Source organism: Melanostigma gelatinosum (genome assembly GCF_949748355.1).
Source record: "Melanostigma gelatinosum genome assembly, chromosome: 1".
NCBI classification, from domain to species: Eukaryota; Metazoa; Chordata; class Actinopteri; order Perciformes; family Zoarcidae; genus Melanostigma; species Melanostigma gelatinosum.
Window position 1 is genome coordinate 30,071,270 of NC_136634.1, and position 27,589 is coordinate 30,098,858.

Here is a 27,589-nt window from a genome sequence, read left to right on the forward strand (position 1 = left end):
GCCCACCACTGCCTAAACGCTGCGGGGAGAGTTTGTAGCGTGTGTGCTGTGGTTGTTTTTCCTGCTAAGCTAGTTTAGCATAGCATGCCTTCCAGAACACCAGTACAATGTTGTTCTTCCGTGGTGGGCGTGTCCGACGGGTTGCCATGTTGAGCGCAGTAGCTCCACCAAGAGAACATTATATTTCACACAATTTAAGTTTCTGCATTTTCCAAAAACAATAGTATTATTCAAAAGTATTGTTCGGTTCATAACGCGTACCAAACCGAAAGCCTCGTACCGAACGGTTCAATACGAATACGTGTATTGTTACACCCCTAATTTATAGGGATGTTGTGATTACTTTTTTCTGCTGATCAGTTTCAAAAAGCGCATTTACGCTCGTCTGACAAAAACATTGAGAAAGTCAAGTGAGGACATTTTAAAGACACTCTCGAAGAGGTTAGAGCCAGATTCAGAGCATGACAATGACGAATCCTCATTTAGCCCTTTGGGTAATTTGGTGTGTGTGTGTGTGGCTTCCTTGTCCCACAGTGATGTATTACAGCAGGATATGGAAGGATATTATTTCCACACACGTCCACAAACCTGTTGTTTCCTCCCACTGCAGGAGGAAGCAATCCTTGCGGTTTACAGTAGTCGGGGTCTTTAACAGCCGCACCACTCTGAAAACACTCATCGGGTTTTTAAGACGGCGGAGAGAAGAACGGAGAGAAAATTCAAATGATCACAAGGTGTAGCAGCAGCAGCCACCCTCCCAGCCACGACGACACACCGCTCACACACTGTCTGTCCGCTCTCCTGGGTGCTGTAGCTGGATCCACAAACGCAACCCGATAATGGAATTCTAGTATTAACAACATCTCAGGAAATTAATCTCATATCGGGACAAACACCAATCCTATTATGCTTCTTTGTGTGTGTGTGTGTGTGTATGTAATATCTTCTCTAATGTTTGGTACCAAATGTCACAGTCATTCGAGAATGGAAATGGTCATCAGCTTATGGAGATATTATACGGTTCATGAACATCTCAAAAATCCGACAGACAAGGTTTTTCACCCTAGAGCAGCCATTTGTATTTTGTGCTCGGAGGGCTGAGAGAGATCACTCGCTGTTATAATAATCAGCCTACATGATGAACACACAGTCCTACGCACACACACTCACACACTCTCGCCAAGCTCATCAATTAGTGTGTGTGTCAGCCGCTGGACCAGAGCAGAGAGCTGACAGGGGTTAATGAAGTTATTAACCATTTGAATGGCGAGAGAATGCAGAGATGCTCATCCACACACAGTCATTCATCTGATTCCACTCTATTTAAGATCGGGTTTTAATCTGCACGATGATATCGGCACGTCATACGCATCGGTAGATAAAGGCTTTAGATTAAAAAAATTGGCCAGAAATGAACATTTTCTCTTGGCTCCTAAGTATGACATGACATTGTGTTGCAGCAAGAGTTGAACCGGGTTTCACTTGTTTTTGGGGCCGGATGCCTTTTGTTTTGCTGGAGAACTCTGTGCCAGTACTTACACTGCATCAATGCAGTGGTCTCATTGAAATGAATGAGGGGGCTGCATTTGTTTTAATGCAGTGCTGATGTTAAACATTTGAGGTTCTTCCAGTGCCAGACCTCTAGATTCAATACAACAGCTAACAGGAAGGAAAATCTGACAATGGAAACATACTTGTAGTCAAGAACCCACTTCAAAAACTGACAATTTCATGCTCACATGGAAATAGCAAATTAGAAACCTAGTTAGACTTACAAATTGTCTTTCTCCTGTAACAATCCAGTTGGACAAACCAGAAACCAGGTTTCACATTTACATGGTGGTTTGGAAATTAGAACACTGCCAACAGGAAAGTGGTTTCTTCAATGCACATGCATCGTATTCTTCCTTTGCATTGATATTTTTGCATTGGTGATGACAAAGGAGTCACATAATTGATATAAAATCCTCAAAGACTCTTCTATTCCACCCACGACGCAACCTCCGGTTCTGAAGAGTGAAGCCAATGTGGAAGTGCCTTGATTTCTTCCAATGACCACCATTGGGTGACTCCTCTGGTTGAATAGAAGTCAGATTGTACAGAAATCTATGAGAAAATGACTCTACTTCTCTCTTGATTTATTCCCTCAGTAAACATTGTAAACATGAGTTTATGTCTCAATCTCTAGTTTCAAGTCTTCTTCAACACAGCATGATGTTCATTTAGTACAGGGATTCCCAAAGAGGCACCCCCTAGCTGCCTCTAGGGGGTGCGCGAGAGGAAAAGTGTAATGGCGGTCTGATGGTGTAATAATATTAAATATTTAAAAAAAAAATGTAATTTTAATTTAAAAACTGTCAGGTGGGACATCTGAAGCTATCAGTCGTAAAAGAGGAGAGGGACAGAGAGAGAGAGAGGAATCGGAGGCGAGGGGAACGGAGAGTTGGGGAGAGACCGGGAGAAGAAATCGAGCCAGAGTCAGAGGAAGATGAGACGGCGCAGACTGGGAAAAAAAGAGGAAATATGATGAAAAGTATCTGTGTCTGGGCTTCACTTGGATTGGCAACGCAGATTGCCCAAAGCCACAGTGCGTGGTGTGCAGTGAGGTTCTGGCTAACAGTCTGAAGCTCTTATTTACGTCGCCACCTGAACACCAAGCACGCCAGTGCAAGTCAAAAGCCCCTTACATTGTTTATATCGAAATTGGAGGAGTTACAAAACAGCCCAAAACAACTGGAGTCTCATTCATGTGTTGGTCTATAAATGACGCACTACGGGCTTCATATCTGGTTACAGAATAGCGAGAAAGGGGCTACCGCACACAATCGCCGAAGACGTGAGCTCGCCAGCTGCCAGAGAGATGGTGGAATGTATGATTGGGGAGAAAGAAGCAAAAAAGTTGGACATGATCCCGGTGTCCAACAACACTGTGTCGCGCCGCATCGATGCTTTGTCCGAAGACATCCTGGCTGCATTAGTCGCTCATTAATTGTAAATTAAATGTGATAATCTGCCTCTGAGCCTGTGCGTGTGTGCTCGCATCCGTATTGCTCTTTAAAAGTGACGCCTTGTGTCACTGAAAGTTATTGAAACTTTGTTGCAGTGTTTCAGGGCGTTTTCACACCTTCAGTTCGTTTGCTTTGTTGCAGTTGCTCCTTTGTTCGGTTTGTGTTCACACTGCAACATTTAACAGCGGACTAAATCTTGTAAACAAATGCCACGCGCGAGCAAACTGTTCTCTCATTGGTCCGATTCTTATGCGGCTATGAAGGCTTAAAAGGCTCTGTTGCTTCTTTTTTTTTTTTTTTTTTATTAAGGGGGGGGGGTGCGCGAACCCGGTCGGGATGTAGAAGGGGGTGCGCGGCCTAAAAAGTTTGGGAACCGCTGATTTAGTACATTATGGTCCATTTAGAGTCAAACAGACCATGAAGCAGGGGATGCTTTAGGGCGGGGCTACCTTGTTATTGACTGGTCACCACCACGACGTTGTCCGGTCCGGGAGTTGTCCGTGTTTTCGTCTTACTTACCTTTTTCAATTCAGTTTTCAGTTCATTAAAATTAATTGTAAAATTTTTGTCTCTTAAAAATATCTTGAACAGCGTTCGGTTGTACCTAGCTCCACCCTTTCGTGTCGCATGTGGTTTAAAAAAAACAAGACGGCAGATAAAATTGATGGCTTCAAAACCGTAGTCCCTAAACCAATGGCTAAAAAGATGGTGACGGCCAAAAACCAAGATGACGACGAACAAAAAACAAGATGGCGATGGCCAAAATGCTTAACTAGAGGCTTCAAAACCGTAGTCCACAAACCAGTGGGTGACATCACAGTAACTACGTCCATTTCTTATGATCTCCCTCTACAAAGATACTTTTTCTTCATTGCTTGACCCAAACAAAGATGGTGGCCAGACATCATGGCAATTTGGTTGTCCGTTTTCCATCTTCATTTTGGTCCAGAAGTTAAGACGCACGACGTGCTTAACCTGAACTGAGAGTGAAGACACAGAAACTAAGTGTTCACGAAGCAACTTACCCAGCAGAGGCCATTACCATATTCAGATTCACATTGACCCACATTGCTAAATCTTCAATGACTGCTTTCTGTTCTTGTGTGTGTGTGTGGCACGCACTTGTCACTTGTAGGTCAGCTTGACAGAGGCTGTTGTTGTCGAGTGTGGTGGTCAGAGAGGGCAGTGCCCAGGTCACGGAGGGTGAAGTGTGTGTGTAGGTGTGTGGAATGTTCTGCTGGATAGTTGGCACCAGGCTGGTCAGCGTCCGACACAATGTAACTACTGTTCCTCAAATATTAAAGGAGAAGCTTCAAGGAGCAGAGGGTATGCATGGCCATATTTGGACATCCTACATTTGGTACAGGCAAAACTACCAAAAGATAGAAACCATGCTTTATTTCCTAAACCTCTCACGGACCTATTCACCTTTCAATCATCTTACTGATAAATGTATTCCAAATGACAAACAAAAGTGGTGTAATTCATACTGAGCAGAAATACAGTAAATAGTGAAGGTATAGGAAGGTCTGGAATATCTGGACAAGTCAGTTCTAGTCAGGCGGCAACTTCCAGTTCTGAAACGTGAAGCCAATGCAGAAGAGCCTTAAGCTTGCATTCTAATGGCCATCAGGGGGCGACAGTGTGTTTTTAATTCAATGACGTTAATTGTACCCTTTTAGTTGCCTAAAAATGTCTTATTCAGCATTCAGTTGTATTTAACGTGACTCTCTCGTGTCACTTCTGTTTACAGAAAGCCAAGCTGGCGACGACCAAAATGTCGAACTCAATGCTTCAAAATTGTAATAGTACACATGCCAATGGTCACAGGGACGATGTCCACTTCTTAAGTCACTGTTGACAGTTGGGAGCTACAGTATAAGCATCGTTAGGAATGCCCCCCGAAACTCGGTGCTAAACGGGAACCGATAAGACAGTAGTAAATACCCGGAGTATTGATAGTCTGGTTCTGCTATCGGTACTTAAGAAGTTAAAAAACAGTCTCTCTCTGTTTCTGTGTCTTTGAATGAGAGGTGGAGTCGTGCTTTACTCTGACACACATCATGGCAGAGAGAAGAAAAAGATCCAGAGTGTGGCTACATTTTACTCCAGTAGATGCTGAGAACTCTCGTTGTCTCAAACACAATAAAAGCCTCAAAGGTAAGAAAGGTAACAGCAGCAGTTTATCACAACATGTGACCAACACACAGAACATACATGTGCAGAAATGCTCAGTTTTCTGCTGTTTGTGGATCAGCCGTCCGTCCTCGTCCACTGCAGGTAACGTTAGCGACGCCATACAGAGTTTGATCATAAGAACAGGCTAATGAATTAATGCTAATTGTTTAGCTGCGACTGTATTTTAAGGATTGTGGAACTTTTTGTAGATTCTCGGGCTGAGGCTGCAGCCATGCAGGGATTTGTGATATTGGGCTACACAAATGAAATGTTATTGAATTCAGAAAAACCTAGTTTGCTGTAAACCGTTTGCTGAAACCGAATCCTGTAAAAAACATTAAATCTGGGCTCCTCAGCGCGACTAGGAGGCCATGATTGATTCGTCTGAGACCAACAGTCACGTGAAAGGAATTCAGTGAAGCGCAGAGCATTGAGGAGAGAACAGGACTGTCTGTCTGGACTGTGGAGCCTCCACTTTTTTCCCGAACATTAGTAATACTTGTGGACACCATTGTGGATTCCATTGTTTTCCAATTTTTAAGATAAATTATCAAAGAAATTCAACTTGCACTTTTTTCGAGTTAATAATTGATGGCATGATAACTGTTATTGTGCTTGAGTTCTCTCTACTTTTAGCCATGATTGTGCTCTTTCCATAGAGGTGAAACACAGAGGCCACAGAGATCAGAGGGTTAAGGCGGGCTGATCAAGGACCACCAACCTGAGGTCATGTTGCCTTATGCTGCGTTCACACCGGACGCGTTGATTTTTTGACGCACTGCAAAATCGCGTCCAACGCGCCGCCGGTCGTGTTCACACCAAACGCCGCAAAATCTCGTAGCGCCGGAGAGGGGGCGTGGTTTATCGACTGGAAGCCGTTCACCTGGCCGCCATTTCTTTCCGCTGTCAACCGTGAAAGGAATAAGGACAATTGCTGCTTTGTACGTGTTGTGGAAGTCCCTCAAACATCGGAATGCCAAACGCCGTCATGTCTGGTTCATAATATTGTTCAGAGGAGCTCCGTGGATTGTATCGAGCTGTATTCACTGTCTAGCAAGCCACCGGTCGCTGTTTACTACAGCTGTAGGAACACAAAATAAACTGATTTGGCTGTGATTCAACGGCAATAAACCGACAAAAAGGGACTCCGAAATAACTACATAATGATGCCGATTTGTACTTGTCTTCTCCGACAAAAAGGGACTCCGAAATAACTACGTAATGATGCCGCCGATTTGTAGGTTACTGGTCTTCTCAATGGAGCTCTGATGGATCGGTGCTAGGCTATGCTAACATCGTAGCAGCTCCACCAGCACTCAATAACGTCACGTAGACGTAAATACGGCAGCGTCTATTCATTGTTTGTACCGTATGGTTTACACACACACATGTATACGCATAGTTTGGTCCGGTCTCTGTTGATATGAGGTATCGTAGCGCTCTGGGTGAACACAGACGGCTACAGGATTTATTTCCTGATTCAACGGCAGGAAGCCAGTGATGACAGGGGGAGCAACTCAACGCTGATAGGCTATCGCGCCACAGCGTCACGCGATTATGTCGCAGAAGTTGAAAAATTTCAACTCGCGCGTCCAACGATTTTGCGGCGTCCAACGCAAAAACGCGTCCAACGCGCTGCGCCATCGCAAAATCGCGGCGGGCCAGTCTCATCGCGTCTGTGCATAGACTTTGTATGTAATCTCGATACGCATCAAAAAATCGACGCGTCCGGTGTGAACGCAGCATCATGCTCTGCTGCAATACACTGTGAGTGAGTGTGTGTCTCAGCAGCATTCCAATGCACTGACAGTCTCTCACAGCCAGGGGGAGAGAGAGAGGGAGAGAGGGAGAGAAGGGGACGCAGGGACAGTGGGAGGGCAAAGCTTTATTTGCATGAGAAGGGGCTCCTCGGGCCAATGGCCAGTCTGGATAGAGGGAATATGAGGATCGAACAGGAAGTGACGTGTCGGGTTACACGCTCCTCCCTCTTTTCCTCAGGCAGGAGAGAGAGAGGGAGGGAGATCAAGGGAGAAAGAAGGGGCGAGCAGGGTGGAGGTAGAGGGAGTCAAGCAGCAGTCTCATTCTTGCCGTGTGAGATCACGGAGCGGGGCAGAATGTGTCGGGATCCGCTCGACTACTGAAAACAAGACCGAGCAAGACCGAAGGGAGAGACACAGAGGGAGGGGAGAAACGCAGGGAGGACATAAGGACATAGGAAAGGAAGGAAGGAAGGAAGGAAGGAGGGCGGAGGATTAGACCTGGAGGAGTTTTTGGGGGGATCTTTTTGGGATCTATACTCTTCACAAAACTAAAAAGGATCGAGTTGGCAAAGTGTCTCGCAGGGGCTGAGCTACAGCCGGAGTTACCACAGCCGCCCCACTGCAGCAGGGACAACATGAACTATCTGGTGAGTGTGTGTGTGTGTGTGAAGGAGAGTGTGTGCATGTTATCACTGGCTCTTTGGCTTAAAAAATTTAAAACTGCGCCTTTTCTTTTTTTGTTGCTGTTTGGCTACTCTTTCATCCCCTGTGGTTCAGTGTGTGTGTGTGTGTGTGTGTGTGTGTGTGTATGTGAGTGTTTTAACAGGACCTGCTATGCCCCAGCTGTGCACGGGGGGGGGGGGGGGGGGGGACTTGAGTATGAAGAAAAGGGAAATGTGAAGGGGGGAGGAGAGTTAACATTTTCTCTGTGGATTCCTACCTTTTGTTGGCTCTCGGGGTGTGTGTGGTAACGGGTTTAGAGTCAGCATGCACATGTCGAGGACGCTTGGCTGTCCTGTGAAGGAATGCACTGAGACCAAAAGGGGAAAACAAGTTTATAACAATCCCTCCTGGTGTTCCTCAACTTATCTCTCGGTGTCTTGTTTTGTATGAAAAGAGTTTTGTTTTTAAGTTAAACACTTGAAAACGATAGGAACGAAATGGAAGCGGCACGCGGCAGGAAATAAGTTAAAAATCCAAAATAAGTTGTGAGAAAAGAACGTGAAATAATTGGCATTTGGAGTTAGGGCATCTGAATACTAGAAGGTGTAATTCAGTAAAAGTGTGTGACCTTTGAGTCCTGCATGTTTTCTTTTAAACTTTCTTCCCTGAACGCATCGCTGCACAGACTGGGAACACACAGCGCAGGCCTCGTCGTCCGGTTTATGGCAGAAAGGAAGAGAAAGAAAGGAGAGAGAGGGAGAGCAGAGGTCTGTCTTTCTGCTGACTCAGAGGAAGGTGCAGAGAAATGAAGGTTTTATGGCCACAGAGACAGAGGCAGGCTGAAAGAGAAGAAGAAAATATGCCCCAGGACAAAAACAAGAGCAGAGAGAGAGAGAGGCAGGACAGGATGATATGTGCGAGTATTGAATAAGACATTGATTTAGTCAAATGGAGACGGGGCAGATCTTGACTGGAGGGAGAGAATAATGGTTCGGCGAGTAGGGAAAGAAAAGAAAAGGCAGCAACAGTCCTGAAGCCTTTTCTGCTATTGTTTGAAGGGCTTCTGCGTCAGCGTTGGCCTGACTGTCATACTGTGTGTGTGTGTGTGTGTGTGTGTGTGTGTGTGTGTTTGGGCTAACTACACAGTGAGGAATGTGGCCGACAGTGAAATACTGTGGAGCAGATCGCTGTGTGTGTGTGTGTGTTTGTGTGTGACGAGTAATTACACACCAGTAATTAGCGTGTACTTAATATAAAATAGGATTCCACTGTGGTGGAGCTCAGAGGCAGCCATGTCAAAGCCGTCCCATTGACTGCACAACGCTGCCATGTTGCGTCAGCTCATTCTCACTATAATGTCAATTCTTCACTTCTAATTGGCTTAACTGTATTCAGCTCTGAATTGAGAGAAAATTAAATAAGATCTGTGATTTGTATAAATCTTTTAAAGAGAAGGCATGTTGCATGGCAACAAGGGCACTTCACCAGATCAGGTTAGACTGAACGTAGTGCGAGCCACAATCTCTCCATTGGGTCCGTAACTTCTTTCCATCTTTATCTATTGCATCAAATATCTCCTGCTACAACTATTACAATACAGATTTCAAGACAGCACGTATACTACCATCTGTAACTTTAATCAAAATAACTTCCAGTCATTTGTTTTGCCCTCAAACTGCAGTAAATGCAATAATCTGTGAACAGAATCCGGTTCATCTGCCTCTCTTTACTGCTCCTGATGGCATACATACAGGTATTGATCTGATATGATAAAGACCATCTGGCATGGATATTGTTATGTTGTTTGGTTTGATCACTGAGGCCCAAAACTGTCTCTGGCATCTCCAAAGCCTTTTCAGGCGCTCTGTGCCGCGTCCCAGAACCCCTTGGTATGTGGGTCAGAGGTGACTCCGTCCACTGGGTCACGTTTTCTGGCACCTATGAGTCTCATTACGACTGCACATGCTTCTGTCCCGGGTCAAACTGCGGTAAAGTCAGGATCTGGGGTTTTTCAGGTGTCTAAATATAGAGCAGAACTTTACTGCCTGACTTGTGTCCTGATTGGCCGATCCACTGACTGACTGACTTTATGGACGACACCTGTGTGTGCGCCCTTTATGTCATATATATATACATATAAGTCACAGTAAAGATGGCCGTGTTCGGTGGCTCTGTGTGTGTGTGGTTTGGTAGCGGGGGGGCAGCTAATCACCGGAGCCAGAACAACCTGGTGTGTGTGAGTCTCATGCAGGAGACAGAATGGAATTCCTGCTGTAAGCCAGGCCTCCATGACTCAGTGAGTGAGTCAGGAGAAATGCACGGACAAAGAAATGTGTACTGACACGAGGACCACTCCAATAGCTTTCTGCTCATATTGCAGTCCATGACAAGGACCTGTATGCATCATCTGTCTGAATGTAAAACAGACTTTTGACATAGACTACCCACTGATTAAAACTCTGTGCCATAGAGCGCCATTGCTGTCCAGAAACAATGAAAACACATCAATGAGTTTTGTTAGTGCACTGGGTGACATGAAACTTCACGAGTTACACCGTCATGCTGCCAGAAATACTCAATGTGAAAATAGTCCCCCATCAAAAAATGCACTATTTCCTCCTGATTGAAAAATGTCTGAAAATAAATATTATGTATCCAATTTAATTTCAATATTGTATGTTTTACAAGTAACCGACCAACAGTACCAACCTGACCCAGACTCAACTGCAACTCACGACAGAAATGTATATAAAAAGTCAATTTCACAGAAAGCCGGCTTTGTTTTGGTTGCTGGTACGTGGAACACCATGTTATGGGTTAACAGGTTGTGGGTTAACGCCATAATTTATTGATATTGATTGATTAATGGATTGATTCTAAGTGTTCTGCACCACATGGTGCTCTGCCTGTTTGGCTGACAAGAGACTTGGCAACAACAACTGACATTGTCATGAATCAGTTCACAATATACACACACATTAAAAAAGACAATCGTACTGTCACGTCAAGTCCCTAGACTCTATGAAATCTGCCAGATAAGTGACCCCAGTCCCTTTGGACATGAATGCTGCAGTGTCTTTGAGACACATTGAGATTTGGGACCAATGCTGAAAGACGAGGCTTTGTCCTGTTCTGGACTGACTCATACCGCGCTGGTCATGGACTGCCCATTAGAGAGAAGGTTCCCATGCACATCAACATTCTTAGTAGTCAGAAGTCACATCCCACAACGAGAACAGAGTGGATCAAATGGACTTTCCTCAGTCATTAATAGGTCAGCTTGTTTTCTCAGTGTTAAATTGTGTTGGCTTTACAATTAGCAGGAAAATTGCGAGTTCATATTTTTCAGCAATTGTTGAAGTATCGGGTTTTTTCTTTCATTTGCGATTTTTTTGCAAAAATTGCAAAGTGGAAACAAACGGTGGCTTCAGCAGGGTAGCTTTGCTACTGTGTGGGACTGGGATAAAAAAGACTGGGACTGGAAAGATGTGCATATTAGGTGACAAATAATCCCTACAAATTCCACAAAACTGGGTTCATCTATAACTCTATAAAGGCGCAAATAAATATAGTCACGGTTGCTTGAATTGTTACTTTTTTTGTCTCAATTTTCCTTTATTTGTCTAGCTTTGGAAACCGGCTAAGCACAAGTATACCTTAAATACAGTTATTTAACCTGTTAAGGATTAATATAAGGGACCGAGGAGTGGAGGTCTAGTAAAGATCAAACTCACGCTCTTTTCTCATGTAAAGGGCCATTCTAGACAATCTCTGAAGAAAGGCGTCTGGACATTGTTGGAGTATCTATTTCACACATGTAGCACACAACAGATGCGTTCTCATTTACTGTAAATACTCTATTTGGTTTAAGCGAAGGGGTTGCATCGGGTTACAGCGCGCAGGAGACGAGGCATGATGCAAAAACCCTGCGGTCACGTAGTCGGTTCGGGATTTGGTCATAAACAACCGCGTCTCTTGCCGTTCCTTGAATTTCTCTGAGGATGTCGATGTCGGCCCTTATCGAAAGAAGTCCTTGAATCTTTCGTTGGCGTTTTGGTGTAAATAACATATCTTCTTCACCCCTCTGAATTTAGTTTTGTTTCAGTTTTGCATGATAGAAACGCCATCAACACTTGCTCTGCTTTAAACTGCTTTTTCTCTGCTTTTTCACACGTGCGCTGGAGCAGTTATTTTCACACGTGCGCTCAATCAGACATTGCACGGACTTGGTACTAGAGAGCTAGTCTTTTCAATGTCCGTTCCAACTGATTCCAGTAATATCTCGATCAGTTCAGGGTTGCAGTGCTTGTGTGAAAGAGGCTTTAGTGTTTGCACCTTGTAAATTGACTAATGTCATGCACATTACACCAAACCTTGAAAAATGAAGGGCGTGTCTTTCACAGTGAGCTCTCTCGCTGATGTCTCAGAACCAGAATATGTGACGTCTTCTTCAGTATACCGTTATTTCTTTTGCCCTTGGTTTCACGGTACAGTTGAGTAGAGTTAGCAGACAAACAACAAGCTATGAATCACTGCATGTTTTCCCCCACTGCTCAGTGCTGAATCATAGAGTCAACACTGCAGTCTCAGCTGCAGCTTTCTCAACAGATTTATGTGAGTGATCAAAGTGTCACAGTTCACCAGTGTGGAGATTTACGGCCCTGTGGTTGTGAAACCATTTTAAAACCGCACACATTTGGTCGGTTGTTTTGCCCCAGCATTTCTGCGGAGAGATATAGCAATACTAAATATTGATGCAATATTTATGCTACCGTACTTTCCGGACTATAGAGCGCACCTGTATATAGGCCGCACCAGCTGATTTTTAAAAGAAAAAATAATTTGTACATAGATAAGCCGCACTGGTCTATAGGCCACAGGTGTCCCCGTTGAACAGCCAGATGCTTTCAACAGTACTAAAGTTGTCTTCTTCTATGAACATCATAACATGTCGCTAGCTTCTAAGCTAATTTTAACATTACTGCCAATGGGGAAATGCTAACCGCGATTCGCATTAGCGAATATATAATATATCTTTGTACATCTTTTCATGCAGACATACTTGCATTACAGACTAAGGTCGCTCATGGCTACCAAACGAAAAGCAATGAGGTAATAACTGTTGTTGCTCATAGCTCTGAATAGCTGTTGTGCTAGCAGCAACTGGCCAAGCCAGTTAGCCGTAAATGCTATTCAGAGCTATGAGCAGAGAAGATCAGCTTTTTCTGAAGTCTGCCAGTGGATCCTAACAGCCCGGAACAGTGTGAAAGAATCCACCTTCACCAACGGGTTCTAAAGGCTGGGATACTATGAGATTAAGGGGACAGCGCAATGAGGACGACAACGCAAGCTCAAGGGCGGATTTGCCCCGGTTCATGATGTGGTGTGTTCAAGGACCCAAATGCAGACTCGTTTTTTACAGTTTTTTTATAAGTTTTGTATGCTTTTATTCCAGTGTGAAGATGAAGGCTTCAGCACTTCATCATAAGTGTGTTTTGAGCAGAGAAATAAAGACTGTAATCTCTCTGCCACCGACATACACAGTCAGTGATCAGAGGGTGTGTCAGCGGGGTTTAGCTTCAGGTCGTTGCTACCTGTGTAAGTGCAGGTTAGTGAAGCCCTTAAACACAGGTGTGAACAGCTCCGTGGACGCACATTCAGATCTTCTGTTCCCTGAAATCCCAGTTTTAAGGTGACACATTTTAGATGAATTGCTTTGTATTTCAGTTGAATCCCAGCCAAAGCAAAAGCAGTTCTACTTGTGTCAGATGCTTTGATTCTTCCATCCTGCTTTTCTGGCTGTGGCTGGCGCAAGGAGGAGCTGCTTTGAACTGTCCAACCATCTTTGTCTGTGTGTTTGTGTGTGTCTGGCAGCTATTCATAAGTTCCTGCCAGCGTTGTCTCTCAACAGGTTAAGCAACACTCAAGGCCACGCCTACGTGAGCCTATCCTGTGCTCCAGGCGACACAATTGCTGCTGTTGTTTCTGCTGTTAGTCATTGCCCGAAGGCAGGAATTCCTCAGCAGGGATCATCACTCGTTAAAGCTGCAGCCTTCACAAGCACTTAGCGGGGCACATAAAGCTGCGGGGCTGTTTGGAAAAGATGGATTTAGTTGTAAGTTTTTCTAAAGAGGTGCATAGATAGATTTATTACATGCATGTCTATTTATAATTTGGCGTATTGATTGTGTAAACCTTCAAAATGAAAGGTTTCCAGGGAACCTTTAGATGGCCTTCAAGGATCATTTGGAAAATCTCAAGAGGACGAAAGCACTCCCAAGTACAGAACCAACTTAAGACGTTTTCTCGTATGAAATGTCCGGACCTGATTCTCCAGACATTGACCAGAGTTGCCCGGTGAGAGATTGGAGATTGTCCCTGTCAGACATATTCTTACCTACTGGGAATACGAAGGGGTTGGGCCTGGGTAGAGCTTGCAGGAGGCTGGCCATGACTCCAAAAACATCGCGGCCATTTAGCCGGTCTCTTGTCGTACCTTAATTTTGTTTGACGACTTCGGCGGTGGCACTGATAAAAGTCCCTGAATCTTTTCATCTCTCCAGTTCGACATTCTCGTTGGCTTCTTCCTCGTGCATTGAAACGGCATCAACACGCCCACTTGCACGCCGTGAATTCTCCGGACAATGTGTGTCTAGTCACACATGGGCTCAATCGGACATTGCATGGACTTGGTTCTCGGGAGCTGGCAGGGTAAAGTCCGTTTAATGTCTGCTTCAACTGATTCGGTCATTTGCGTTCTCACACACAGCTCCCTCAGGTAATGTCTAGATCATTTCAGAGCTACAGTGCATGTGTGAAAGGGGCTTTCGGTCTCTAGAACCCTTTTCTTCAGTACAATCCCCACAGAGAGGCACTGAGGGACATCTACCAGAGGAGGTTGGCCTGTAAAGGGCAGTCGTAGCATTGCATTTCCACAAAGTTGAAGGACTTGCGAGAGAGAATATTCTTGTCGATGTCCTTACTTTTAGTCCCTTGCATTGGTCTCACTGGATCTTACATTTCCCATTATGCAACTCAGTAGTTTTGGTAGTTGGGTAATGTTGAACCAACAGGAATAGCACGTAAGACTGAACCCGTCGAAAGTCAGAAAGTGTTTATGGCTGTTCCGAATGGTCCCAATGGAAGGGGGAGTAAAATCCGAGCGCCACAGAGACAGGATGTCCTTATGATACGGGTGTAATGGTGCCACCGGAAGACATTTATAGTGTTGCACACATGAAAGGATCAAACCCAGCCCACTCTCTCACCTCCACACAGCGCTGGATTGTCGGTTTCGGAAAGTTATGGAAACGTTCGGAGGCGTCGTCCGGGTTGTCAAACTCTACAGCTTTCCCCCAGAGCCACAGAAGACATGATACGGCTGTTAAACTCATCTTCACGGGAACATCGGTGGAGTGCGCCTTTAAAGGTACATGGGGTATCCTTCAGGTTCTTTACTCTTTAGGTTTTATAAGCACGACTCTTTTAATTATTCAAAACACGGTTTGCCTCAGAACTGTGTTCAGCTCGAGCATTTGGATCAAGAGTTTTCCGCTGAAAACAAAATACAACACACAGTCTCGCACATTACTGCTGCCACACAGCAGTGTTCCTGAATGATGGACGACTCTTATAGAGAGCCTTACACAACAGGCCCGCTCCGACTAGATGCTCCACTGGGTGGAGGATTCTATCTGCTGTTGCACAAAATCGGCCGTGCACTCACAAGAATTTCTCAAGAACGGTCTGACGTGCCAGGTCAGGAAAAGAGGGAGGGGGGGGGGACTGAAGGGGAAAAAGGGGGAGGCTGGAAGAGAGAGGATGGTAGATTGGAGGAAGAGGAAGAAACAAAGAAAGGATTTTTTTTTAAAGAGGATTGCTGCGCTTTATTTGTTTGTTTCTCTTCTTTATGATGAAATTCAAGAATCTGGATGTGTGTGTGTGTTTGTGTGTGTGTGGTGACACCCCTGGAATGTGAGGTAATAGGAGAGTTGTGTGTTTGTATGCGGAGGCTGTGGAATGCTGTAGTAAGTGGGACTGTGTGTGTTTGAGACAGACAGAGAGGGAGAGAGACAGGCCCTGACTAGCTTCAGCAATAGCAGTGACACAGAAGTACACACACACACACACCTCAGCTATGCAACGACATTGTGGTCCACAAAGACACAGGGCCACGATACAGTGGAACATCTGCAGGTCCTGGAATAACTAAAATAACAACAATAAAATCCATATCTTCACATTTCATGCAACCAAAACAAAACCGAGCAGTTTTAGTACACCAATAAACACCATTTGTGTCGTTTCCTCATGTTCTCCATAATCGTTATGATCTCTGCTATATCAGTGCCGTTATTGTTTTCTGTTCTTCAAAATGACCCTAAACATATTAGCTGGTGCTGATACCTTGTGACAGAACATCTTACAGAAGAGAATAAAGGGCCATGTCAGAGTTCAGAAGTCAAAATGCATAGAATGATCTCTTATTAAAATTCAGTCATCATAGTCAACCAACAGATAATGAACCAAAAAACAACATTGACCTCCTGATGGGACAGTGGATACAAAGTCATGCTGTGCAGCGAAACACTGTTCAATCCCACAGAAGTTCTTTTACAATTCTAGTGGATATTGTCAAAATGATGCTCAAAGGGTTATAAAATGTCCCAAAATAAAGCGCTTCAGCCTTAAAAGGAAAACAAATGAATATTTCACTCTGTAAAAATACATATCCTGGGTGTAAGAAAACATTGTGTATCACGATATTATGTTTTGTGATGCTGTATCGATTCTCAGAAACAGAATCGATTTTGATTGAATAGTTTAATAGTAAACATGCAAAAATCCGCTAATAAGTAGGCGGGCTCCCTAGTCGCTAAAAGTTGCAGATTGATTGATGGCTGGATGTCGTGATATTGTTTTGCTTATATTGCAAAATGTGATCAGGGATGTGATCTAAAAGAATTTAAAAAAACTTGACTTTTAAGTTGAGCAGAAATGCCACCATGGTCTGCTGTTCTCTCTTTTAAATCGTTGAGAACTGAATATCTTTTTAGATCTACAGTAAAAATGTGATTTGTCTTTGGCAAAAATTCTATGTTTCCCTCCTTTTTAAATTCATACGGAGGACGTTTTCACTTACACATCAGGTCAGACATCTCATACAAACACAGTATAGTTCAAGAGAACCTGAGGACAGAACAGAATGTGCATTTGGGAAGAAACGAAAGCAAAACACACACACATCCCTCTCTCTCCCTTCTGTGTATGTGGAGTCTTGTCCAGAGACACTACGAATGTTTTACCATCACCTTTAGACACACACACACACTCGTAATGAGTTCCAAGGACAAGGCAATAACACAAGACTTTCTGTCTCCCCACACAAGATAGAAAACAGTCATTAAAAAACAAGCAGAGTACAAAACTGGGACACAGTCCAAATGTACAAACGTGTGTGTGTATATATATGTGTGTGTGTGTGTGTGTGTGTGTGTGAGTGTGTGTGTGTGTACTTGGAAATCTATCTTTGTGAAAACCAATTTGAGTTTTAGACCTTGAGAGTGAGCAACATTTAGTATTTTAGAGACTTAGTCTTTTAACTTGGTCTAAATAATAAAAGGTGCTGGTTCAAAACTCTAAAGTGGATGAGAGTAAATTATTCATGTGATATAGATGAAAGTTTAACTTGATGATGTGACATTGACGACAAAAGATCTGCTATTTGGGAGACGTATCGCTCTGTTGGAGTTGTTAGAACTACAAAAACACGCTTCTCTTGCCTCATAAACCATCTTTGGCTGAAACCGTCCTGCAGAGAGCACACAAACTAAACATTGAGTTATAAACGGAACTCACGTTCAGCAGTGACAGCTGAAGTAGTAGTATTTATTGATTCTTTATTTCTTCAATCAAATGGGGGAAATGATTAGCTTATAATTCCCTTTAGCTCCCTCCAAACAAACAACAACAACACAGCTTTGGTTGCCGGGTCCTCATTTGACGCTCCGGACTTTGAAACAAGGTTGGCCGAGAGTCAAAGCAGTTTGACCCACGGCCTTAAGCGTGAGGGTTGAGGGTTTGCTTAAAACAGAATACCAGACTTCTTTGCTGCATGTTTCTCTGGGAATACTCAGTTGATTTCCTAGCTGAGAGGAGCTGCTCTCTCTTGACTGTACAACTGGTGCATTCTGGTGAAGCGACAGGAGCTCAGTGTGTGTGTGTGTGTGTGTGTGGGGGGGGGGGGGGGGGTTTGGTGTCTCCAGATGTTCCTCAGCTGTGATGCGGCTTTGTTGTTTGCTGAGCTGAAAACACGACGGGAGAAGAAGAGACTGTAGTTTCTGTAGTGCGGACGCCAACACGTTTTCAGACGTGGTCTCACGCGTCCTCACCTCGGTCGGGGCCCTCTTTGCTCTGGCCAGCTCCGCTCACCTCAGATGGCCCGGACTCACGCATTCACTCCAGGCTGCAGAGTGAGACGTGAGCTGTTTGACTCACTGCCGGGACAGCTGGGAGACGGACAGAGCAGGCGAAAGAACAAGAGAAGAAGAAAGAGCAGACATGCATTGTGACCGCTGCAGAGAATGGCAGCGTGGACAGAATAGATGGACAAGGAGACGCACGGGGGGAGTGCCATGAAGTGCTTTTTGTTTCCCTGTTTTGCTCTCTGCATTGTGGGGAATAGACACACACAACACATGAAACCTCTTGTGGCAGGCTAGTATTTGTCCCCAGGGGTCAAATGCGAGGCAAGAGACAAAAGGACATTAAGCCACACACACACCCACACACACCTACTCACACACTCACTCACACAGATGAGCGACCTGTCCATACTGAGCTCGCTCCACCAGCTGTTCACATTACTTTCTCCTCAGTGGACATCTCTCTGCTTCTGCCTCTCTCTCCTCTTTCCTTTTTAGCAGTTGGAGCTGCTGGATATTCAAAACAAAAAAACATGACAAACAAAACAGTTATTGTTAGTCTCTATCTGATAATTGAATGCATTATCACATTACATTGTAAATGCTGCCACAGTATCAGTCTAAAGCTGTTAATAGCTACTCACAAATAGTGTAGACCATGCCAGTGTTTTTGCACGTTTCATTCATTTAGTGTGTAGTTGTGCTGATGTTTCATAATGAATGGAAATCAATGTCTGGTCGGCAGTAATGTTCTGAAACATAAAAAACGCTGATATTGTCATTTTAAAGGGAACTTTAACTGTCGCTGTCATTATCCTGAGCTAACAATAACGTTTATGCGAGGACGAGGTGAAGATTCGCTTCCTGTTTGGTGTGACCGCTTGTGTTGTAATAGCAGGAAACCAGAGTGGATGTACCTCACCGAGGTTTGACTTGAGGTTGGAAAAAAGTTGTCAGAACTGTACATGTGTGTTTGATGCAGGAATTGGAAGAATTCACAAGATTTCTCCAAGAGGCTTAGTTCATGTTCGAGCACAACTGCTGCATGAAGTGGTTCTGCTTCAAGTCTCTATAGGTGACGAGTCGGTCCGTGTGTTCTCTCTGTTTAAGTTAACAACTACCACACAATGAGCAAACCTCTCAAAGGCGACAAAGCAGAAAAGTCCTACGATGGAATTCATGTTAATCTGCTTAAAATAATTAGCACAGTGAAGTAAAGGTCAACTCGCCTGAACGCACCAATATCACTGTGATATATGCTTTGGAAGTCGTTTGAAATCTGATTTCTAGTTCTCTAATCGTCATCCGTGTCAGCGTTTCACTTCACCTTCATCCCTTCACAGTCCTCCCCCTCGCTGTGTCGGTCCTCTGCTCTTTCTTCCCCCGGCGTTTCCCCCGGCGACACACCGCCGGTGACGTTTTGGCGGTCGTTCCTGGTGACAGTCGCCGTGGTGACATAGCATCACCGACTCTGCTGGGATTAGTCCCGAGAGGTCCGGGTAACGTGATTATCTCCACTGTGTTCTCTTCCTCCACACTCCCAGACGGCCCCCGTGGAGAGGACAACAATTGTCTGCTCCACGGCCTTCTCACGCTGATGAGCACACGATGTGTCTGCGGTTCTCCGGCCGTGTCTATGCAGCCGACTGGGCTCTTTAATGAAACTGTGGATCTAGCACTCAAAGTGCTTAATTAATGTTTACTGCCAGGATTCATTCACTCCTAAATGTTAAGTGGAAGCCCAAATGTTCGGTACTATATAGATACACCTTTAACAGGTTTTACTGTGTCCTAAGGGTCTGCCCAGCTCTAGAATTTTTGAACTGATCCAATATGGATCCTTGGAAAACCTACTCCAACACAACTTGCATGAATAGAATAAAACATGAAACAAAGGCCAGTCTGGATCTTTGGGACAGTTCAAACTCAGGTCCCGGGTCAGCTGTTGGATACAAGAGCTGAGTGGGCTCTTCTGTGTCTTGATTCTTTCTTCTGTGTCGTAGCAAACCGATCGCAGACCAACCCGGAAACGGAAAGTCTGGAGCCCCATGAAATACTTTTTTCCAAATTCCGTTCAAATTCACATTTTGTCATCAGAAAAAGTTTCCAATGATGTGGTGGATGGAAATGAATGTTGATGATGAAATGAATGTTGCAGAAAATGGCAGTGTTGTGTCATTTGACACAACACTGCCATTTTAGTAGAAAGTAAAAGCTAAAGTCGTGTGGTAAATTACGTTGTATTTGTAAATAAAACCAAAACACACAGCGGCATGGTTCTTTTCCGTTTATTCGGCTTAGTTGCTGTGAAAACAACAATTGTAATGGTAGAAAACCCAGATTTTCATGAATAGCATCCACATTTTGGCAAATTTCACGGTATTCCGCGTTCCGCAATTCCTTGGCATAAATCGATGCCGGTTGAAGATCTAGACGCCTAATGGGGAACACTCCAGCCTTCTCAAGTTGTCCTCGTTTGCTGTAAACTACACTAAGGTCGGTGCTGATTGTCACAAAGAAATAAAAGTCCAAGAAGAAGAGTCCATCGTATTCTAATCACGGCAATTCAGCCTCTGGAACCGTATTCAAGACCACCACTGAATCATACTTGGATCATGAATCCGTTTTAAAAATTCCGATACCGGTCCCCTTAAAGTGATAGACCAATGGAGTTTCATTTGATACCTTATTTCCTATTCAACATCCATTGTGTTAGAAGCTGTGTGTGTGTCGCACTGGTCGCTCGTACGAGACAGAAATAGAGAGAGCGGGAGAACGCACTCGAGGTGATTCTCAGACCCCGGGGGCATCGTCCAATCAGCAGGGTGTGTGATTCATCCTCACTGCTGCACTTCCTGTTTCTCTGGACGATGGAAAAAGGTTTTTTTTCCAGGCCTTGAATAGTTTTTGGCTATTGCTTAAAATATGGTCATTGAAACATATGTTAATTTATGCAAAACAAGTTCCCTGCATTACTAATTAAAAATATTTTATGACATGAAAAATGCGACTACTTTTAATAAGAATCATTTTGTATCGCTTATGGTTTCACAAACTTTTTAATAAAATTACCTCATAAGAAATTCTTAGAATGACGTCCACTTTCTATCCCGAATCTGTGAAAATGCTCCATGTGTTCATTTGGAAAGTGAAACAGCTGGATACAGATACAGTCTCATACGTCACTGAAGAGACCGTTCTCAGTACGTCTGCACATTCTGGACCTCAGTTGGCCTTCGGTCAGACATCAGTGGAACTCTGCCCTTGCATCATGCTGCAGGGTGAAGCTCAAACGTGTGACGAAACAAGAGTCAATGCACTTTGACTGGAGTGAAGTAGGCCGATGAGACGACAAGCGCTGGGCTAAAGCGGGTACCTAGAAAAGAAAAGTGTCTGGCACCTATTCATGTTTTTCCTTTCAAGAGGGAATTCTCTCCGTGCGTGTGAACACAACCAGTGAATGAACTTGATGAAGCGAGTACATTCGGGTCGAGTGTCCTTCTCTGTCTCGTTCCCGGCCAACAGGCCTCCAGCGCAGCGAGAGAAAAGACAGGGTGTAAATCTTGAAGCCAATTAAATGGCCTCATTTAAATGTGGTCAGTGCGTTGTGCTTAGGTTGGTGTGTGTGTGTGTGTGTGTGTGTGTGTGTGTGTGTGTGTGTGTGTGTGTGTGTGTGTGTGTGTGTGTGTGTGTGGAGCTGGCATAGGGCCAGTACAGGCTGTACTAGTCTTTGATAGTTGGGGTGGAACTCAGACACAGAGAGGGAGGAGTGCGAGCCGAGAGTTCAGACATGGACGACAAATATTGGTTTAGTTTCAAAGAGTTCTAGGAAGACTGAGGGGAGGTGTGTGTGTGTGTGTGCGTGTGGTGATATTTTTTCCTCTATCTTCTACTCCTATGTACGATGTACGATACTCTGCTCACTAAATGTTGGAGACTACACATCCGATGGCTTTTCAATATGAAACACAATATGAATCTCTTTGTGCTGCATGCAATCACATGTTACAGCATGTCATTTGTGCAAAAAAAATAAAAAGAATCAGAATTTGGCTGCCATCCTAATTATGTGCACAGCTGTGGCTCGGATTTTTTTTGTCTGCGTGGCTCAGCACAAGAGCGTTTATCATCTGCTGTTTACGAGTCCAAACTCATTCTAAATATCTCAAAACAGAATCGTTGATGGCGGTGAGGCAGCTCCAGGAAGATACTTGGAAAACAAGTGTTACATCTTCTCTGAGACAACAAAGCATGTGACTATGACATGAAAACAAACATGGTTTACATCCTATTTCCTACCAACAGTCAGCGTCGGGTTCCTTTAACCATGACCACAATGTTTCTCAAACCCTGAGCAAGTTGTTTTTGTGCCTTTAATGGTTGGCGGATCAGAAAATGTTCGCACGAGTCATTCTAGAAGGCAATTGCAAACAACCTATTTTGGTGAGTAATGTGGACTTTTTGCATCATCTCTTTTTGATATAGATTTTGGTGTGTTGCCATAAATATTTACCGAAACAAGTAGTGTGAACAAAACAGTTTTTAAAGAATAGTTACCAACATATGTATTGAATATTCCTTCTACTGTCCACCAGGGGGCGACTCCTCTGGTTGTATAGAAGTCTATGAGAAAATGACTCTACTTCTCTCAGACTGGAAACGAATGGGTCTTGGGGAAGACTTGTGTTCTTGTTGCCTAGCTTTACCAACGCTACATTTATCAGCACATAGGATTGTGTATGTATATTATATTTCTTATATATTTCTGTCCTGTCCCTCTACAGAACGTGCTGGCCAAGGCGCTGTACGACAATGTGGCGGAGTCACCGGACGAGCTGTCCTTCCGTAAAGGCGACATCATGACGGTGTTGGAGCGTGACACGCAGGGCTTGGACGGCTGGTGGCTCTGCTCCCTCCACGGTCGCCAAGGCATCGTCCCCGGCAACCGCCTCAAGCTCCTGGTCGGCATGTACGACAGCAAGCAGCAGCAACAGGTCGGGCCTTCCACGCCGGAGCCGCTCGGTCCCTGTCCCTCCTCCCAGGTGCAGCGGCCCCTCCCCCCTCTGAGCACCTACGCCAAACCGACACCGGCTTCGGCGTCTGCCGCCATCAATACTTCCTCCGCCGGGTTTCCCATCAAGCCCCTCCACTCGACACATTACACGTCTATGCATCCGGCCTACTCCAGCCCCAGCCCCGCGCAGCCCGACCCTGACTCCATCTACATGATGCCCCCGTCCCACGGCCCGAAACCAAGTCCACAAAGTCTGTACCAGATCCCTTCTGGCCCAAGCGGACTCCCTCCAGGACCCCCCAGCAAGGCCCCGCTTCTAGCCCAGAGACAGTACCAGCTGCAGGACATCTACCAGGTGCCCCCTTCTGTTGGCCCAGCACCAGGCCTGGGAGCGGCCCCAGCCGGAGGGAACGGAGGTGGGCAGGATGTGTACCAGGTGCCCCCCTCCCTGGATAAGAGGAACTGGGAGAGCGGCAACAAGCCACTGGGCAAGGTAAGGAAGGACAGCATTGATTCTGTAGAGAAACATTATGGGATGGATAAATGTTCTTAGTTTAGAGAAACTGAAGACGTAAAGGAACGAAGGAGAGAAAATATATTACTGATCCAGTAATATATTATTTAAAAATGAAAACTCTTGAAGCAACAGATGAGAATAGAACATTTTGTTTAGTTGTTCCTGGCCTGAGCTGTGGATGTTTTTGTATCATGCGCACACACACACACACACACACACACACACACACACATAAACACACACACTTCCTGCTATTGTTTTCTGGTGTCTATTTTCTGGCGTCTATTTTTTTGTCAAATCCAAAACTCAAGGTTGTTCTTTGTGTGATAAGGTTGTTCCTGATGCTCAGCCTACTTAGTCTCCTGTCAAGCTCCCGGTTCATTTTGTCATCAGTTACATCACCAGATAATTCCGCTGCTTAAAGTTTCAGTCGCCAACTTCGATAAAAATAACTTTTTGTCATATTTGCTCAAGCTGTCGCTATATCCTGACAGAAGTACACAAGACAGATCATCTGTAAAATAAAGATCCTCTCAGGTTCCTCTGCCTGTCTTTAGTGCTCCTAATGGCTTTTACAGAATTCTACCGCGCCCAAAGAAAAACTAACCAATCAGAGACGAGGAGTCTCTAACGCAGCTGTCAATCGAGCAAACTGTCAATCGAGCAAACTGTCAATCGAGCAAACTGTCAATCGAGCAAACTGTCACACTAGGCGGCGCTGACAAAATATGAATCCAGATTCTGTTACTGTATTGCTTATTTCTCGCCTGGAAAGTTTTCCAAAAACATTCTTCAGTGTACTTTTCGGCTATAAAATGAGAAAGTTTGCTCCGGTCGGTGGGCGGGGCTTGGTTTATTGGCTCGACCGTTTTCAATATGACCGCTGAGTTTCTCATTAAACAGCGACGCAGTAACTAAAACATTTTTCTGAAAACATTTGAGGTGAGAAATAGGCAATGCAGTAAACATAATCTTGAATCATATTGGATCAGCGCCGCCTAGTTTGACAGTTTGAGACTCATCAACCCCAATTGTTCCTTTTCTTCTGGGCATGGTGGAGTCTTGTAAGTACCGTTAGCAGCACTAAAAGAAGGACGAGGAACCTGATGTTTTCAGATTCTTTGTCTCACGTACTTCTGTCAGGATATAGTGACAGATTGAGCAAATTAATCAAAAAGTTATTTTATTAAAGTTACCGACTTTAATGTCTAAAATCAGAAAGAGTTCCAAGACCTTCAGTGCTCTTGTTTAGTTCCTATTTGCCCACGTGCTGTTGAAGGATATTCACTTGCAGTTGGCGTGACTGAAACTGGATGATATAAGGACGTCTGGTGAGATTATTACATCATCCTCAGTGTTGGTGAGAAAGAAAAAGAAACAGCGCCATTTGAATAAATCCCAAAAACTACAAAATGAAATGCTAGAATCCCATGGCGCTGTTTACCTTAATGGATTTAAGTCTTCACGCTCCGCATCAACAACGCCCTGCCGGGCCCGAAACAACCTGCTGAACAGTTCCACCGGATGGGAAGGAAAAGACAGAGAGGAATACTCAGAGAGCTGCAGAGAAGAGGGGGAGAAGAAGAGAAAGACAACGTGGATGACAAACGGAGGGAAAACAGCTGACAGAATAAAGAGTAGTGTGTGTGTGTGTGTGTGTGGAGGACCAGTGAAATAATAAGATTGTTAATAATTCAGCTCTGATCTTGTGGTTGGGTGAGTAAGCACTTTCCTTACCAGCAGGTGACAGGCTGTGTGTGTGTGTGTGTGTGTGTGTGTGTGTGTGTGTGTGTGTGTGTGTGTGTGTGTGTGTGTGTGTGTGTGTGTGTGTGTGTGTACTCAGGGGGAAGCCCCTCCAGGCTTGCTGTGGTGCAGTGAGCCATAATGCGTAAGCACCGCTGTGTGCCGGAGTGTTATGTGTGTGTGTGTGTGTGTGTGTGTGTGATCTCGGGCCCGGCTGCTCCCCTGTTCCTCAACGCGTGAACGTGTCCGTGTCCGTCTCTAAACTGCGTCATAATAAATGAATATGCAGCCAGTGAAACGCTGTGTCATGAATTCAGCAGGAGGAGGTGATGGTGTCTACGGCACTCACTCAAAGATGTTTCTCTCCAAACTGTGTCTTCTCTCCGGCAGCATCGTGGACTGCTGAAGGTGGACACGCGGCCTCTCAGAACGTTGTCGATACAATATGGCCGACATCTTAACATTGAAAACATCTTAACATCTTAAACATCTTAACATTCAACACCAGTGACAAACATTGGCCGTCAACTTTGACTGCCTTGAAGCAACCGGAATCAATGATTTTAAATGCAGACTCCACCTCCTCTGGTCCCACCGGAGTCCCGCACTCTGTCCTGAGATCACGCTCCCCGGAGGATAAACCCAAGTTGGTTCACTTTTTGTCCCGCCCAAACGAACCGCGTTTGATTACAGCGCACTAAATGTTACCTTTTGAAAGAACCGTTAGCTTCAGCCCAAATTTCCCAAAGACTACTAAATCGTTAGCACACTGTATGTATGCGGTCAGATGAGTCTCCATATTAATGAATACACACAGAAGGCTTCACACATTTATTTTAGAACTGCGGTGCTCAGGTGAAGTGTGAGGTGTTTCTAAAGATGTCTGAGGGGCCACAGGGTTGAGAAGTCAAAACTCCTTTTTAACCCTCAAATATCCATTTTGGAATTGGCCTACAAAAGGCCTCCACTCATGTATATGTGGATACATTTGAAAGGTTTGACTGGAAGTTTTCCATCAAAGCTGAGGACACGTAGCAAGGAATGGAGGGAGTTTAGTGGACCTTCTATTGTGCAAACTGTGTGTGTGCGTCACATGCTTTATGTATTTACCTTGCCGATGCCCTTCATTGTAATAAGCTGCTCTTATGCTCAGTTACCCCCCCGCCTCCCTCGTCATACAAACACACACAACTAAAACAGCACACACTCCGCTCCCACCGGTTAGTCATTAAGAGATAAGGGCCACCTGCTGAGGGGCCGCTTCTCTCTCTCTCTCTCTCCCACTTGCGCACTCATCCGCCCAGATGACGCAGTAATTGAAGAGTGATGAAAGCGAGAGACACAACGGGGGAGGGAGCACCGGCAAGTGGATTTGTTTTGGATTCATGGATTAGCAATTTCGCATGCTACAGTTAAAGCTAGCATCGGTCATTTATTATATTTGTTTAAATTCTCATTACATCAATGCATCAATGCGTCAATCAATCAATCGAATGCTCTCTCAAACAGACAAAGAGAACTCTGATATCTGTGGCTGTAGCAGGACTGTGATAAGCCCGTCCAGTCGTTTCAGGCCTGAGCTCCCTTCTCAGGGTATCAGGGTATTGAGTACGTCTCTGATACATGTGGCCTCCTCGACCTTCCTACAGCCGTCCAATGATTCTTGGTCAATGGGAAAAGTTCAGAAAAACTTAATAAATAAAAAAAATAAAGTGAATTTTATTCATGTAAGTTGTAAAGGAGGCCAAAGAGAAGTAGGGCTGAAAACCCGAAATATTGGTTTCTCGTCCGAAATGTGTCCACAAGCACCTGTGTGTGTGTGTGTGTGTGTGAGTGAGGAAGTCAAGCAGTAGTGTCAGCTGTCATTGAAGGCATTGATGTGCTGGTGGGGGGGTGTCAGCAGCCACGTGTCTCCCAGCTTAACACACGCACGCAAGAACAGCTGAAGAGCATCAGTGAGATGACTGAAACTTCAAATTGGCACTTTCACATTGTTTTGTCTGTTATTAATAAGACAATAAGATGAACTAGAAAATGCATTTCCTGCTGAAAATGCGTTGTAATGCTAAAAGCTGAAATTAATTGTGAAACAATTGCTGAAAATTAAGAAATGGGAGACTATCTGTCTGAAAAAGGTTGAAGCCCGAAAGCATTTAAACTGCACTGCTGAAAAACCTTCTAGTTGAAATGTCTAACTATGGTGTCTGAAGCTGAAAGTATGAGGAAGAAGAAGGCTTTGAAAGTTGAAGAAGTATAACAGGATTTGAAGATTTTCTCCATAG

General features: G+C 44.6%; 1 protein-coding gene across 3 annotated transcripts in view; it reads left to right on the forward strand.

The window, feature by feature from the left end:
• Positions 1–27,589, forward strand: part of bcar1 (BCAR1 scaffold protein, Cas family member) — a 99,739-nt gene that overhangs the window by 43,284 nt on the left and 28,866 nt on the right. For 2 of the 3 annotated variants that reach the window (XM_079265989.1, XM_079265991.1), the window contains one exon: positions 22,818–23,540. In XM_079265989.1, the coding sequence (XP_079122115.1) occupies positions 22,818–23,540 (723 nt within the window). Of the gene's footprint in view, positions 1–7,370; positions 7,594–22,817; positions 23,541–27,589 lie in introns of those variants that run through there. The other variant, XM_079265990.1, reaches the window with a different exon arrangement.